This window comes from Cicer arietinum, chromosome 1 (assembly GCF_000331145.2).
Source record: "Cicer arietinum cultivar CDC Frontier isolate Library 1 chromosome 1, Cicar.CDCFrontier_v2.0, whole genome shotgun sequence".
NCBI lineage: Eukaryota > Viridiplantae > Streptophyta > Magnoliopsida > Fabales > Fabaceae > Cicer > Cicer arietinum.
This window is the reverse complement of record NC_021160.2, coordinates 19,170,440-19,185,333: the sequence shown is the minus strand read 5'-3', so window position 1 is coordinate 19,185,333 and position 14,894 is coordinate 19,170,440. Positions and strand designations below refer to the sequence as shown.

The 14,894-nt window shown below is 31.6% G+C and overlaps 2 protein-coding genes across 2 annotated transcripts; both read left to right on the top strand.

Annotated features, from left to right (window-relative positions):
* The first annotated feature begins 78 nt into the window (after positions 1-78).
* Positions 79-7,049, top strand: LOC101503565 (uncharacterized). The gene is given in 8 exon segments (XM_004488142.4): positions 79-219; positions 319-373; positions 4,824-5,009; positions 5,209-5,248; positions 6,570-6,637; positions 6,640-6,650; positions 6,744-6,804; positions 6,806-7,049. Coding segments are annotated over 7 exon segments (390 nt in total). The 5' UTR covers positions 79-219; positions 319-370; the 3' UTR covers positions 6,827-7,049.
* Positions 7,050-9,171: 2,122 nt separating this feature from the next.
* Positions 9,172-9,969, top strand: LOC101503249 (uncharacterized). The gene has a single exon (XM_004488141.4). The coding sequence runs from the start codon at positions 9,292-9,294 to the stop codon at positions 9,787-9,789; it is 498 nt and encodes a 165-aa protein (XP_004488198.1). The 5' UTR covers positions 9,172-9,291; the 3' UTR covers positions 9,790-9,969.
* Positions 9,970-14,894: the final 4,925 nt, after the last annotated feature.

The window sequence follows — 14,894 nt, the reverse complement described above, 5'->3', positions numbered from 1 at the left end:
ATAATAATAATAATAATAATAATAATAATAATAATAATAATAATAATAAAAAATAATAATAATGTAGTGAAAATAAAATGTGAGATGAAAGGGGTAGAGCAGGTTGGAGAGGGTCATTGGCGTAAGCAACCGATCCAGTGCGTTAAGTGAGACTTATGAATTGAAGAACACTTGTTTCAAATCACACATCCAAGCTATTCACACCACTTCCCTTCCCGGGTAACAAAACTTTTTCTCTACCTCGATTTCGAATTCAAATTTTTCAGATTTCTAATTATCTTCCTTTCAAAATCTTTAATTTAATTTTGTGAACTGCAGAACTCTCGAGTTTCTTTCCCAAGGAGAAGGAGAAACACCCCAACCATAACAAATGGTATGTGCTCTGCATCACACTATTCTTGAATCGTTGTTATCTGTTTTGTTAATTAATTACTGTTTATTTAAAAATTTAATTTAATTGAATGTCTTGGGATTGAGGAAATTGAATGTCTTGGAGTTTGCGTGCTCCTGTTTAAGCTACTGTGTACATGTGAAAATTAGGTCTAAGCTATAAAAATGGATACTGACATAACACGACGCCAGTAATAATTTGAAATAATGAATTAACCGAATGTAATCAAGGTGTCAGTGTCTGATACCGACACGTGTCGGACACTAGGACAGACCTTCAATCAAAGATGTTATGTAACAGAGGGTCTAAGTGCGTGTGCTAGTGCTAGAAGCTATAAACCATTGACACACAACATTAGCATTGACGCCTAAATATCAGTAATAATTTGTGCCAATAGAAGTGATTGATTGTACATGTGTCGGTATTTGAGACCGACATGCGTTGGACATTGGACACATCTTCCATTTGAGGTGTCAATGCTACATAGAGTAGAAGAGACTACTTGGAGAAGGGTGATGGAATTTGGAAATGAAATATAGTTTCAAATTGACTGTTAAAATAGGGTTACTGTGTTTTAGTGCTTGAGCTGAAAAATATATTGGTTTTATATTATATTGGTAGTGATGTTAGGGTGATTTTTGAAGATGTTTCGTATCCTATTTAAATCCCAGTGTTATTAAGTTGGTTTTAGACTTGTGTAATTAACATATCCAAAATTTGTGCTAAGTGCATTCTTTATGTATTTGAACTAGTCTAGGTGGAGAAAGATTGAAGAATGATAGGAGTTTTATTGCGAAAGTCCTATGGATCAATATGATCTTGAGGAAAGAAAGAGTAAACAATCCTGAATCCTTAGTGCTCATTCGACTACCTTGAACTCTAACAGTTCTGACTAATTGTCTGGACAATCTGTAAACTTTCTCCTTCTTCTTATTTAGTAAATGACGTCCTATCAGACGACAATGAGTCTCTACTCAACAGTTAAACTCTTACTTACTGGGTAAAATTCACTATCAAGTCTTGCTTGGAACTTGTAAATCCAACTTTTCTCCGTGTATCTCCTTACTATTTGAATCTTATGTTTCTGTAATAGCCTAACACTGGCCACAAATTTTGACCATAATCTGCAATGAATGATCCCCATGTTCTGTAGCCGAAATCTTCATCTTAATTTCTTAAATTTGGTTAGCATCTTCCACCTTAAAAAACTTATTTGCAACTGTCATAGATTTCTTTAGCAGTTTTCAGAAACATGCACTAGTGACTAATCTCAGGCACCATTAAACTCCATAGCCATGATATTACTACAACATCTTCCTCATCCCTCGAAAGTTTGGATCCTCAAAAAATGGACCTTTATCCAATGAGATGGCTTAATTTGCTTTTCCCTTTTATATGGGTTTGGTCATATTGATGCCACAGCCACTTGAGGTAATACTTCCCTTTTCAATGCAAGCTCAGAAAAACAGGTAGCAATTCGAAAACTCCAGTATGTTCAGTCAGGGACATGGTTCCAGGGGTATTGATTGAGCCATTGAGGTGTTATTTTCAGACATGTAGAGGTTCAAGTGTTTCAGTATTGTTAATGGAAAGAGAGGAAGTAATCTGCAATGCAGGAAAATGAGAAGGACAAAATGTGGCAATGCAGGCCCCTGAAACATCGGAAAAAATGGTGATTTAGGCCATTGTAACACTGACACAATTTCCCACAAATGCAGGAGCTCTGGTACCATGTCAGAAGACTGTATTTCCCATATTTTATTGTTTAGAACGATTCTATTTGCTCTTATATTGAGTAAAAGGGAGCCAAATTAGGAAGCTCCTGAACTTCTGCTATTATTGTTCCTACCTTCAATATCTAATTAAACTTGATAACTACAGTGGTTAGTTTGCATATACCCACAACTAATCATTTTCTAAATTAAGATATGTGTTTACCTTTAAGCAGTGTTGTCAAATAACTGCTATAGCATAGTGGAAATTGAACAAATCGCTATCGTTTTGCGATATGCTATCTAGTACAAAGTGTTGCCAAATAGCCGATATGGCAGTGCTCTGACATAGCAGAATTTGAACAAACTGCTATTTTCTTTGATCTGCAATTGACAACACTGCATTTAAGTAAGAAAGGAATGATATCTTAGTAAAGAAGGATGACAACATAGTTGTTCTGACATATTCCCTCTCTCTTGACAGTAAATAACTCTGACAATTTAGCATTTCTCTTTTCTTTCTTCTCCTTCCTCTCATGCCCGCACTAAACTATTGGTCTTTCCCTTCCCATGTGTTGCTTCCCTTTGCCCTTTCTCTTCATGGATCTCATTAGAGACCAAGAAAATTATGAGTTAAACTATCAAAAAGATTTTTTATTTAAATGATATGATGATATTAGTCATCATTTGTTGTAAGGCATTATAGTATTGTTTGATCCATGCTGGCTACCCCATCCTATGGGGAAAGACATTTGCCATACCGACATGTTCAAAATCTCCTTTGTCTTTGTTTGCCTCCACTAGAAAAACTACCGGCATGTTCTTTTGTGAAGCAACCACCATTCAAAGCCCTTTCACCAATCTACCTACCTAAACCAAAAACCTCAAGTCCAGCTGATCTATCGAGCCATATTTGTTTCCCTATTAAATTATGATTTGTAGTCTTGGTATTAGTATTAATAATGGTTAGTGTTTAGTTTTTTGGTATTGTAAAAATATGAGTAATTTATGTGTTTCTCGTGTCTCTAATGAGATCACAAACTTTCCTATTTATAATGATGTTGCAATAATTACATTTAATGTCTAGGAAATTGTATTAACTAGGACTACTAACAATTAGCCTAGGATGTTGCACGATCAAGGAATAATTAATACATACATTGAATTTTAACACTCCCCCTCAAGCTAAAGCTTACTATGCTTTAAGCTTGTTACATCAAAACATTTTATCACCAAAAAAATGAAACTATATTTGACAACTGTTGGACTAGTTTGAAAAGAGAAGGCGCCATTAAAGATTCATGTGTGAAAGAGTCACCACTGAATTGATCATCGATGGAAATAAAACGCGCGACTAATATGATTCATATGTGGGAATAGAGTCACCACCGGATTGATCGTCAGTAGAGAATAAAAGGCGCCACTAATATGATTCATTTGTGAGAATAGAGTCACCACCGGGTTGATTGTCGGTGGCAATAAAATGATTGTCTGAGCAAATGGTACCTTGTCCTTGAAACTAAGTTCTCACAACAACATATACAATGTGGAACGAAGAGTTGAAAAATGAGAGGTTGCTGAAAAATCACCAAATCATGAAAAGACCTGCAGAAGGGGGCCGGAGACAGGTGCATGTGCTCTCACGCACATATTTTGGTGGAGGCATGTGGGACCCACACATAGAGAAGACAGACACGCGTGACAGCGTGTGCAATGTCGGTTGGCGACGGAAAAAGCACCGTCGTGCTCGCTGGAGGATTGCGCAACGGTGTTTGTTGGTTTTGGATGCACACTAGAAAAGGGGCTGTTGGTGTTGGCACAACTGTAATGGAGTAACAAAAAGAACAAAACAGTGACAACTGGTGTAAAGCACAGCTGTGTTTGAACGAAAAAAATAAACTCACTGGAAAAACACATAGTGAAGACGGTGCTTTTGAGGCCAGCTGTAACGTTGTGGCTGGTTGCTAGAAAGGCAGCCGGAGTTGATGGTGATAGATGACTGTTTGAAGCCGAAAAATTGAAAGACTGAAAAAGGTGGTGCTGCCGATAGCATTTGTTGTCACCGACTGCGATAGTGAAGCACAAAGATGGGTCACAGAATCAGAGTCTGCTCTGATACCATGTAAAAAATGTGATTTTTGTGTTTCTTGTGTCTCTAATGAGATCACACACCTTCCTATTTATAATGATGCTGCAATAATTACTTCAATGTCTAGGAAATTGTATTGATTAGGACTACTAACAATTAGCCTAGAATGTTGCACAATCAAGGAATAATTAAAACATATATTGAATTTTAACAGGTATAATCAAATGATAATCATTAATCATATCAACTATATTGATAATTCATAGTCTTTCTTTCCCTTCCCTTTTATCGAAGATCCTATAATTTCAACAAATACAAATTAAATGACTTTGGTTGGATGTAGCTTGCTTTGTATCTTAAAAATGTTACTGCTTGTTCTCTTTAAAATTCATTAATTTCAAGAGGTATCTGCTGCTGTGATTAACATGTTTAACTATACAACATACTCTCTGAGCAATGATCAATGTTCTATGCTATGTTAATGCTAATTTTACCCATAATATAGATGGGGTTTGTTGCCCTGTTTTCTATTAAAAATCCTTCTTTGCAGCGCTAATTTAGTTTTATGTTTCTGTTATGCATTGTGAGAAATTAGGAGTGGTCTGTAATCTAAACTAACATTTCCTGACAGGAAATGTACATTCGCGTTAAACGCAGTAAGACAACATATTTCATCCGGTGCAAGCCGTCTGATAAAATTCTTGACATAAAGCAGAATTTGGAAGAACTCATTGATGAACCAGTTGATAACCAACGGTTAATTCTACCTAGTACAGGGGAAGTATTAGAGGACTCTAAGACTCTGGCCGATCAAAAGGTACACTACTACGTAGTTCTTTATGGGATGTACTATGTGTATATTCTTTTTAAAATTTCACCATTTAGGATATATCCAACTCTTGGGACTTTTTTCATCTATTCTTAGTTTCTAACTAGCCTGAAAAAATTCGGCTTGCTTTTCATACAACTTACATGCACAAGAAGTTGACAATTTCCATTTGTATTTTACATTTTAGGTTGAAAATGATGCTGTTGTTGCACTGACCTTGAAGAAAGGTAAAACATATATCATTACCCTCTTTATCCTTTTCCTTCCTGCCTACCCAGTTTCTCTTATTTCTCCGATTGTGTGCAGATTTCCTATTCCGTATGTTCTTTGAACGATTCTGTGATTTTTGATAATAACGATAGGCTGTTCAGGTTGTCCTGGATTTTCATGGATTAATATTGAATAATTTCGTTACCATTGGGGAATTGCAATCATTAGGGATTGTTTCAGAAAGATAATACTGTATTCCTCAAACTTTTTTAGCGTAGTTTCAGGTTATCTGTTCTTGGAGTGCCTTGGAATTTTGTGAATATATTTTAGGGATACAAAAGAAACTCTAATTTTATTTTGACATGATTCAGAGATGCACAATTTATTCACTTTTGGGAATATTAGTAACTTAATAATGTAGGCTTTTATCTGTTATTTGTAAAAATTGTAATGCAGATAATTTTAACCTGGTTGATATTTAACTTAGAAATCTCTAATCCCGTTCACTCAAACAAGAAAAGTGCTTCCTTTTTCATTTTCGTATCATGTGAGCATCATTCATCTTTATTCTTAAACATTTTTAGCCTTTAGGTTGTATTCAATTTTTTTCAAGGATAATGTACAACTTATCCTTATGTAACAATTGTAAATTTGTTTAATATTGTCAATTGTGTGACATAATAGTTTTTGAAACTTTTGGCTTTAATGAAGCTCTTTGTTTGCCATTGGCTTCCCTGTTTCTACTATATAATGGTATCACAAGTCACTAAAAGCTGTTGTGGGACTGTTATGGGCTTATGAGTTACTGTGAGGTTAGGGAAACCAAAGTAGTGAAAGTGACAAGAATGAAAACAATTCTTTTCAATCTGAAGTTAATTTTTTGAACAAATCTGATTTTTGACGATATATATGATGTCTTTTTTTAAAAGCATACATGATGTCTTATTCAGCTGCGGCTGTCAGCTGATGGATTGGACTGATGATTTCGTAGAATTGAAAATGTTTTGATGGAATAATAATTCACATATTGATTGGATTATGTTAAATACGATAAGCCATAACTCATTCATTGGGAAAAATGCTAATTGAAGAAATTCATGAAGGTCTTCTAGATGGCTGTTATATATTGATATCTTAAATAGTAACTTTTAACATGGGTTCAAGTAACTGATATTTACAAGTATATCCCTTTTATTTACTCATTGTTGTTTTATATCTTTCATTTAGACAACATCATCTGCTCTAGAGGATCATTTTGGATGTACATGCATTATTACTATATTGCCATTTGTTTTTCCGAAACAACCTAATGAAAATATATTTTTCTATTGCTTCCAGATGATAATGAGTTTGAGGAGGTCAACATCGTTCGACCAAATGATTTCTATCAGAATCGGGATGGAGACTAAGTCACAACTGGTACCTTGTTCATTGGATCATTAATTAATAAATACTTTTTTAAATAAAACTTCCATGATAAGAGCTAACAGTACTATCCTGTTAATTTGTCAGGTGACTTGATGAATTTCATAATGACTCTGGTAACATTTTCAAACGATTGATAAATTGTAGAGATAAATGATGTACTTGTTTGAATTACAATGAAACTATCCCCTGAAATGAATATGGCAGTCTCTTAATGAGAAGATTCTATCTCGGTGAATCAAATTTGTGGTTAAGGTCTAGATTGGCCTTAAACCTATGTGATGCAAATAGGACTAAATATAGGCTCAAGTCATCTAGAAAACACAAACCATTTACATAGTATTTGGGCAGTTAAAATTTGGACATTCTTATAAAAACTCAACATTTGGTTAATTGATTGGTTTTCTACATCATTCTTTGCATGTATAAATCTATTTAAAAATCTAGAAATATAAATTGGTAAGGAACTCAAAATTGGTGACATGTCAATCTTTCCTCCACACCTCTTTGGTCAAGCTTATACTTAAAAAAAAAAAACTATTTATCTATATAGGTCGGATATTACCTTTTCAAAAAACCTAGTAAGTATGACAGGCCGACCTCTTTATATAATGAAATTTTTATTTATTTGTTTTGCTATTTCAACTGGCTTATGTAAGACCTAAAATGTATTATGGTTGAATTTGAGAGATTGTTTACTTATTTAAAATCTATGATCTTGTTATAACGTTGTAGAATCTGCTTCTTAACTTAAGGTTTAAGGCCTATTTGACTGTATTAGTCTTTTAATTTCAATTTCCCTATTAGATATAGCAAATTAATTGAGGGCTAATATTTAGTATACTTGTAGATTGATAGACTGGATTAGTCTTTGAAGGTTTTGATATGAAAAAATATGCTTTTAAGCCTAAAAAAATGGCCTATAACAAGTAATTAAGTTAGACTCATATTTCAAAATTTTAAAGTAGGTCAAATTTATTTAATCAAAGTCTGGTTTGGTCTAACCCATTTTCATCCCTATTCACAGTGCTTTTAAGCAGGTTTAGTTTTTGTTTTTATGCAGAAACTGATAGATCATGCAATTAGATTTAAAAATAGGATTTAAATATTTATGTTAGATGTAGAATTTATATTAGTTGAACTTTTATTTTATTTATTTATTTATTTTTGTCTTAAAAGAGATGGTAAAATCATAATTAATTCAAACAACTACTAGGTATCAGATTCGAATTTGGGACAAAATATCGATATTTGTCAGTTGAGTTAAGATTTATTTTAATTGTTATTTAGTTGGACTTTTTGGTCTTTAAACCATTTATTTAATTACCCACTATGTGCTCAATATATATATATATAGTTTTATTAAGACATTTAAGATTATACAAATTAATAAAGAAAAAATTATGTTTTATTTTGTTAGCTAGTTTCTCTTATTTTTCTTTATTTTTCTTTCTTACCTTGGAATCCTAGTTTTGTTAATCTCTTCTTAAAAGGGTCTATCAGAAACATTGAGGTGTTTTTAAAATTTAGAAATTTCGTACTCTTTCATTTGTTATTCAATAAAGTCTTGACAATCAGACAGCAAACTATGTTGATTAAGAAAACATATATAAGCAAAACAAGATTCAAATTTGTTCACACTCCAACATCCATACCTACCCACGTAGGTTATTTCATATTTTTCAACTAAAAAAATCCACCTAACTGTACCAGTTTTCTATATAGACTCAGAACTTCACTTGCTTTATTTTTATTTTTATTTATATAGAAAATAAAATTCTACAATCATGACACGTATACTAGCTACAAAATAGATGTTGGCATGTTTTGCCTGTCAGCATTTTTTATTTTTTATAGCACTTTTTGTAAACATCTTTTTCTATTGTAACTCGTTGTGTAATGTTGATTTTAAATACCATTAACATTTATTTTATCATTGGATCATTGTGATTTTTAAATTAAGGTTTGAAAATTCAGTTGAATGAGGATAATACTGAAACAGTAAAAAAAAGCGAGACATGAAAATACGGTAAAACTTGGTATCTTCTTGGTATATAGTTAGTTTTAGAAGCTAATTTTACAAATGTTTATGATTCAGATACAATTTTAACGATTATTGACGACATTCTCATATGTATAAGTTATCGATTATTTATGTATTTTTTGATTGGTGTTGGTTTGGCGTGTTGAGTTTGAACTATATGTTCATTTTTTTTATCGAACTAATGTCAATGAAGTAATTGACTCAATCACAAAGATTAAGATGACCGTTAACTTGAACTTTTGAAAATATATCATAGATTAATTGTTAAAATTTCAAATATCTTGTAAATAATGATGTACATTGGACCACTTATGAACATGTACAATGTTGCTTCCTCCCAATAACTACAAGAGACATGCATGTGTGTAAAGAAAACATCCCACCAACTAACCAGTAAATGTTGGTACAAATTAGTTGAACAACCCAAAACAAACTAACCAATTCAGTTCAATTTCCAATTAAGCACCAACAACTTTTCTTCCTATACAAAAACACCCTTCATTTCCAAAAGCTATATTTATACATATTATATGACGGTTTAATTGTTATCCCTAAAAGTTAATAATAATATATTTCTCTAGTTTCCTTACAATGTCTAGTAGCAACAACACAATGGTAGCAAACGAGCGCATAGGAGCAGAAATAGTGTATGGTTCAGAAAATTGCTACAACCAATCCATTCAACTCTTAGAAGAGCTAGGATTTCCAAAAGGTGTTCTTCCCTTAAAAGACCTTACTGAATGTGGAAGAGTTAGAGAAACAGGGTTTGTTTGGATGAAACAAAAGGCACCAAGTGAACATTTTTTTGAAAATACTAAAACACTTGTGAGCTATGCAATTGAAGTCACAGCTTATGTTGAAAAATTCAAGATGAAGAAAATGAGTGGAATTAAGAGTAAGCAAATGTTTGTTTGGGTGAGTATAAGTGAAATGAGTATTGATGGTTTTAAAGGAAAGAAAATGTTTTTTAAGACACCTATGGGAATTGGTAAGTCATTTCCTGTTACTGCTTTTATGAATTCTGAGGAAAAGGAAAAGTTTCAGTTGATGCTATTGAAGGATAAGGAGGTTGAGATCAAAGAAAATTAATTGATTGCATATGTTTTTTTTTTTAGTTCAATTATTGAGAATTATGTTATGAATAATAGATGAGTATAATGAGATCCTGATTATTGAAAATTATACCAAGTAGAAAGTTTATGTATGATGTATGCTATATATATGTGTTGTTATTTTGATGGTAATGATTTATTTTATGCATTTATTACACTTTGGTCTCTTGAATTATTGGTTGTTTTTCATCATTTGACTGCTTTCTTTGAAGATTATTTCATTTAATAAGCTGTTATAGTAGAGTTACAAATAAGAATTGTAAGTTCTTATAACAGCGAATATCACGCCCTTTACAATCCCTCAAACCTTGAGACAAATAATTTGATCTTTAAAATTAACAAAATTTTAAAACAATCTCTAAAGTGGAAATTTTTTTATCATATTAATAATTTTGGATCAGTAAATTTGACATTTGAGCATGTCTCCAATAGACTAATATATATTGATGATTTTTGGAATATTTTAAAATACTAATTTAAAGAATCAAATTGATGCAAAAATTGTAATATTGTTGTCGAACTTAAGAATTATCGGATGATGAGTTACTAGCGGATTTTTTTTATGAAATTAATTTAATTTATTTATAAACTGTTTATAGAGTTAAAAGTGTTTTTGAAAAATCGTATTTTAAATAGATATGTCGTAAAATATCAACATGTTAGAGGTTGAGTTTGGAGATATATAAAATTATTTTGATATCGTAGAACTAAGATTTAGTGAAAAATTTAACTATTTATCAATGTATTATATTAAAATATCGAAAAGTTTAAAATTATGAAAATCGTTTACAAAGATACAAACGACAATTGATGTTCGAAGACTTTTCAAGTTTAACAAACTTGGGTATGACAGTGAAATATATTCTATAATCATAACTAAAGTGTCTATTTGTATAAATGGAAGAAATCTTATTTCCATTGTTGTATATTTAATAATATTACATAAGCTTAAAGTTTCAGTTCATTCTAATAAAATATACACAGTAAAATTAAAATTAACACTCATAAAAATAAATTAGTAGAGTTATTTTAGTGTTATTGGTTTGTTAAATCTATTTTGTTGTCAATTAGCTCACTAACCAAACTAAGTTTATCATAGTAAAGAATTCATATATAGAATTTTTTTTCGGTCTTGGAGTAGTACTCTCTAGCAATATCGATGCCCATTTGAATCCACCATTTTTCCATTTACTTAAATCACATTCACATTTACACATCAACTAATCCATATAGTCATATAGAAAATATGTAGACTCATCAAACATGAAATGTGAACTTATCAAACATGAAATATAAAAGCACAACCAAATCATAGTACAAAACCACAAAAAATAATTAATTCAAAAATGAGATAATGTTACCATGGTAGCTACCCAACATTGTTGGTCTTTTTTTTTTTACAGTTGAAGAGAACACCAATTTTACTTATTCAATGCAGGAAATATAAACTGGAAAGTCTCAATAGAGACTTGAAATTGAAAAACACAAATCTAAATCGACAAATTTGATCCTGAAAGAAATTACAAAGAATTTTGCAAGAAATCACAAAGAATTTTAAATGCAATTTCTTCTAAGTTGTAACTTTGATTTTATATAAGATTGATGCAATATTATGTACAGCAAACTGACAATGCAAATTGTGGTCATTGCAATATGGTAAAAATTGATGAATTACCAAAAAGGATGAATGCAGTACTTTGTTTAGAATAAACAATAATTCAGTTACTAAGATGAATGAATTGATTATTTAAAATTTATGTTACAAATTGATTGAGAAATTAAATGAACACATTCATGATAATAGATTAATGTTAACAAATTTATTAAGGAATGATGAGTGACTTAAAAGTTAATTAGTAGATATATTTAAGTTTAGAAGATAAAGAAGTTTAGTGAGCCCAAAATGTGTTTTTTTTACAGAAAAAAGAAGTTTAGTATCCGGAAGTGAAAGCAATAGTCACATGCATGCATTGATAGATTAAGTAACCGAAAATGATGAAAATAAATTGGATTTAAGGATATAAATGATAAGGTATTACAATAAAAGAATATAAAATATAATTTAGAAATAAAAGAATATAAAATATAATTTAGAAATGATGAATGATTATAGAGAATCACACATCTGAATTTTTTATGATATGAAACAAAAGCTTAAACAATAGATAAAATATGTTACAAACAACACGCATCCGACATTGAAAATAAACTTTAAAGCTTGATACAAAAGAAAAATATCTAATGTTTCATATTAATTGATTAAAAAGATACATAAACAATGACTACAATGTCACTATTTATAGAGTAAATTTCAACTTTAACCGGTTAACTAACTAAGTCTCACCAACTAACAAACTTTTAACTTAACAAAAATATTTTATCTTAAGAGTTTCCACAAACTCAAAGTAATAAATTTTTTAACATTAGTTTGAATTACAAAGACAAACAAAACCCAAAAAGAAAAATTATAAGCCCCATCCGAAAATAAACACAGCAAAACAACCTATTCAGTATTGGATTCTAAGAACAAACTCTTCATGACTTATTGAAGTCTTTTTCCCTTTAATAAAAGCTTCAAGCTGCTCAAACAATAGCATACAAATTCTTCAAAGCAATAGCATAATCCAAGGTTTGAAGTGTTTTTCTACTTCTATCAACATTAGCTTTGAACGAATATATGTTTGAACTTTGAACAATGCCGCAAGATCTTGATTCTTGAAAATGGAAGGAGACGTGCAATAAAAATTTGTGGACTACTATAAGGGTTGTGCCGGGATCAAAGACAAAAACGAAAATTAAAAATCGAAACCTCAACTTTAATCGGAGAATTAGAACACCATGTTTAAGTATGATGAAAATGTAGCATATATAAGATTGGTACCATCAACTATCACCTTCGATGTTAATACTATAGTTGTCGAAACTAACTTTTCAAGCTCAAAAACATGAAAGACGACTTGAATTCGGTGCAAAGAATATAAAATTGATGGAGTCACTTCTTGACTCATAGATAGAGTGGCAAATAATAATGCATGCTCAGAATCACAAGATCTGCGCATAGATTTGTTGTCATTCTTTACGGGAGTGTTTTCTTGAATTGACAATTCTTGCTTCAAAGATTGTGAAGAAATTTTCTCATCACATTATGAACCAAAATTTTTTTCTTCGTAATTATTGTGAAGTGTGACACAACAATATTTCTTGGATTGCAACCAAGACTCTAGTACCATATTAAAATTTGGGTTGGATCCTAGACAACTTCCACAAAAATCGATTTGTAGGGTGAGGACTACCTACCGTTTATAAACACTTTGTCTGATCTTATCTCATCCAATGTGAGACTCTTAACACTCCTTCACGATGACTTGGTAGCAGGTGGTCCAATGGATCTTGAATAAGCTCTGATAATATCTTGAAATACTTCCACCAAATTACCATGAAGGAATTCAATTTTCATATCAAGTTGTTAACTCAAATATAGGACATCTTCACCACAAGTGAATTTCTTTTTTCAAAATCAATGCCTTTTCTATGATTAAAACTTTTCACAACCAATCTTGAAGTGTGTCTTGGTTGAGAACTATTCTCTTATGCTTTTATCTTGCAGACCCATTTTTTCTTGAGTGCTTTTATGTCCTTAGGCAATTTTACCAAATCAAATGTGTGATTCTCATGCAAGGAATTCATCTTTTTTCCATTGCTTTCAACCACTTTTCTTTATCAACATTTTAATAGCCTATTGGTAATACTCTAGCTCTCTACCATCAGTGATCATCACATACTTGTGTAGATGATATATTTGAGAAGGTTGACATTCTCTAGTAGATCTTCTCAACTCGAATTCAACTGGTGGCTCAACTGGAACCTGCTTATGATGGTGATGTACATGATCATCAATTATATTCTCATCATCTACCTATATATCTCCCCCATCAACAATATTTTCTGCAGGGGGATTATGCACAACATCAATGTAACATATGGAATTTAATTTATGTTTCTTAAATTTATTAAAACCTTCAATAGTCTGGTCTTTAAGAAATATCACATATTGACTTTTGATAATTTTCTTGTCAACCGGATCCCACAATCTATAACCAAATTATTCACCACCATAATCCACGAACACATACTATTTAGATTTACTATCAATCATGGACCTCTCATCTCTTGGAATATATATGAACAAAGCATCTACAGCCAAACACTCTCAAATGAAGATAAGAGACATATTTTCCTGTCCACTCTCCATTTAGAACATCACCATCAAGTGGAATAGAATGAGAAAGATTGATCAAATCCACTATAGTTTTCATTGCTTCATCCTAAAATGATTTTGATAACTTTGCATGAGAAAATATTCTTCTGATTCTATAATTAATTGTGCATTTTATTCTCTCTGCAACACCATTACGTTGAGGTGTCTTTAGAACTGTTTTCTCAAGCCTAATACCATGTTCTCTCTAGTACTCTTCAAATGGACCTCTATATTCACCATCGTTATCTGATCGAATGCATTTCAATTTCCTTCTCTTTTCTCTTTCAACACTTGTACGAAAATGCTTGAAGACTCCGAGTACCTGGTCTTCAGATTTCAAAGGAAAAGCCTTGAGGTGGAACTTTGCTCCTTTGCAACCACTAAAGACCCTTTTGTGATTTTACATATACCACCACCACCAAAGTAAGTGTGATAACCTTGAATATCAAAGGCTTTCGCCAAAATCAAATTGAGACGAATATCAGGAACATGTCTAATATTCTTTGATTGAAGCTTACAACCAATCCTAGTTTCAACCCAAACAGCTCACATACTGATGATTTTACATATTCATTCATCTCTCACTTTGACCATGCCAAAATCACCAATATTGTCATATGAGAAGAAATCACGCCTATAAGTAACATGATATGAGGCACCCAAATCAATAATTCAGGTTGAATCTTGACATGCAAGATTTATGGAATTATCACCACAAACAATGTAGACATCACTAACAGATGCAACTGATGTTGTAACTTTATCATTTTTCTTCTCTTTGTCTTCATCAATTTTCCTGGATTGATCTCTCTTAAGAAACCTGA

Excerpts from the sequence above, each read along its gene's own strand:
- LOC101503249 (XM_004488141.4), top strand. The coding sequence starts at position 9,292 with ATGTCTAGTAGCAACAACACAATGGTAGCAAACGAGCGCATAGGAGCA.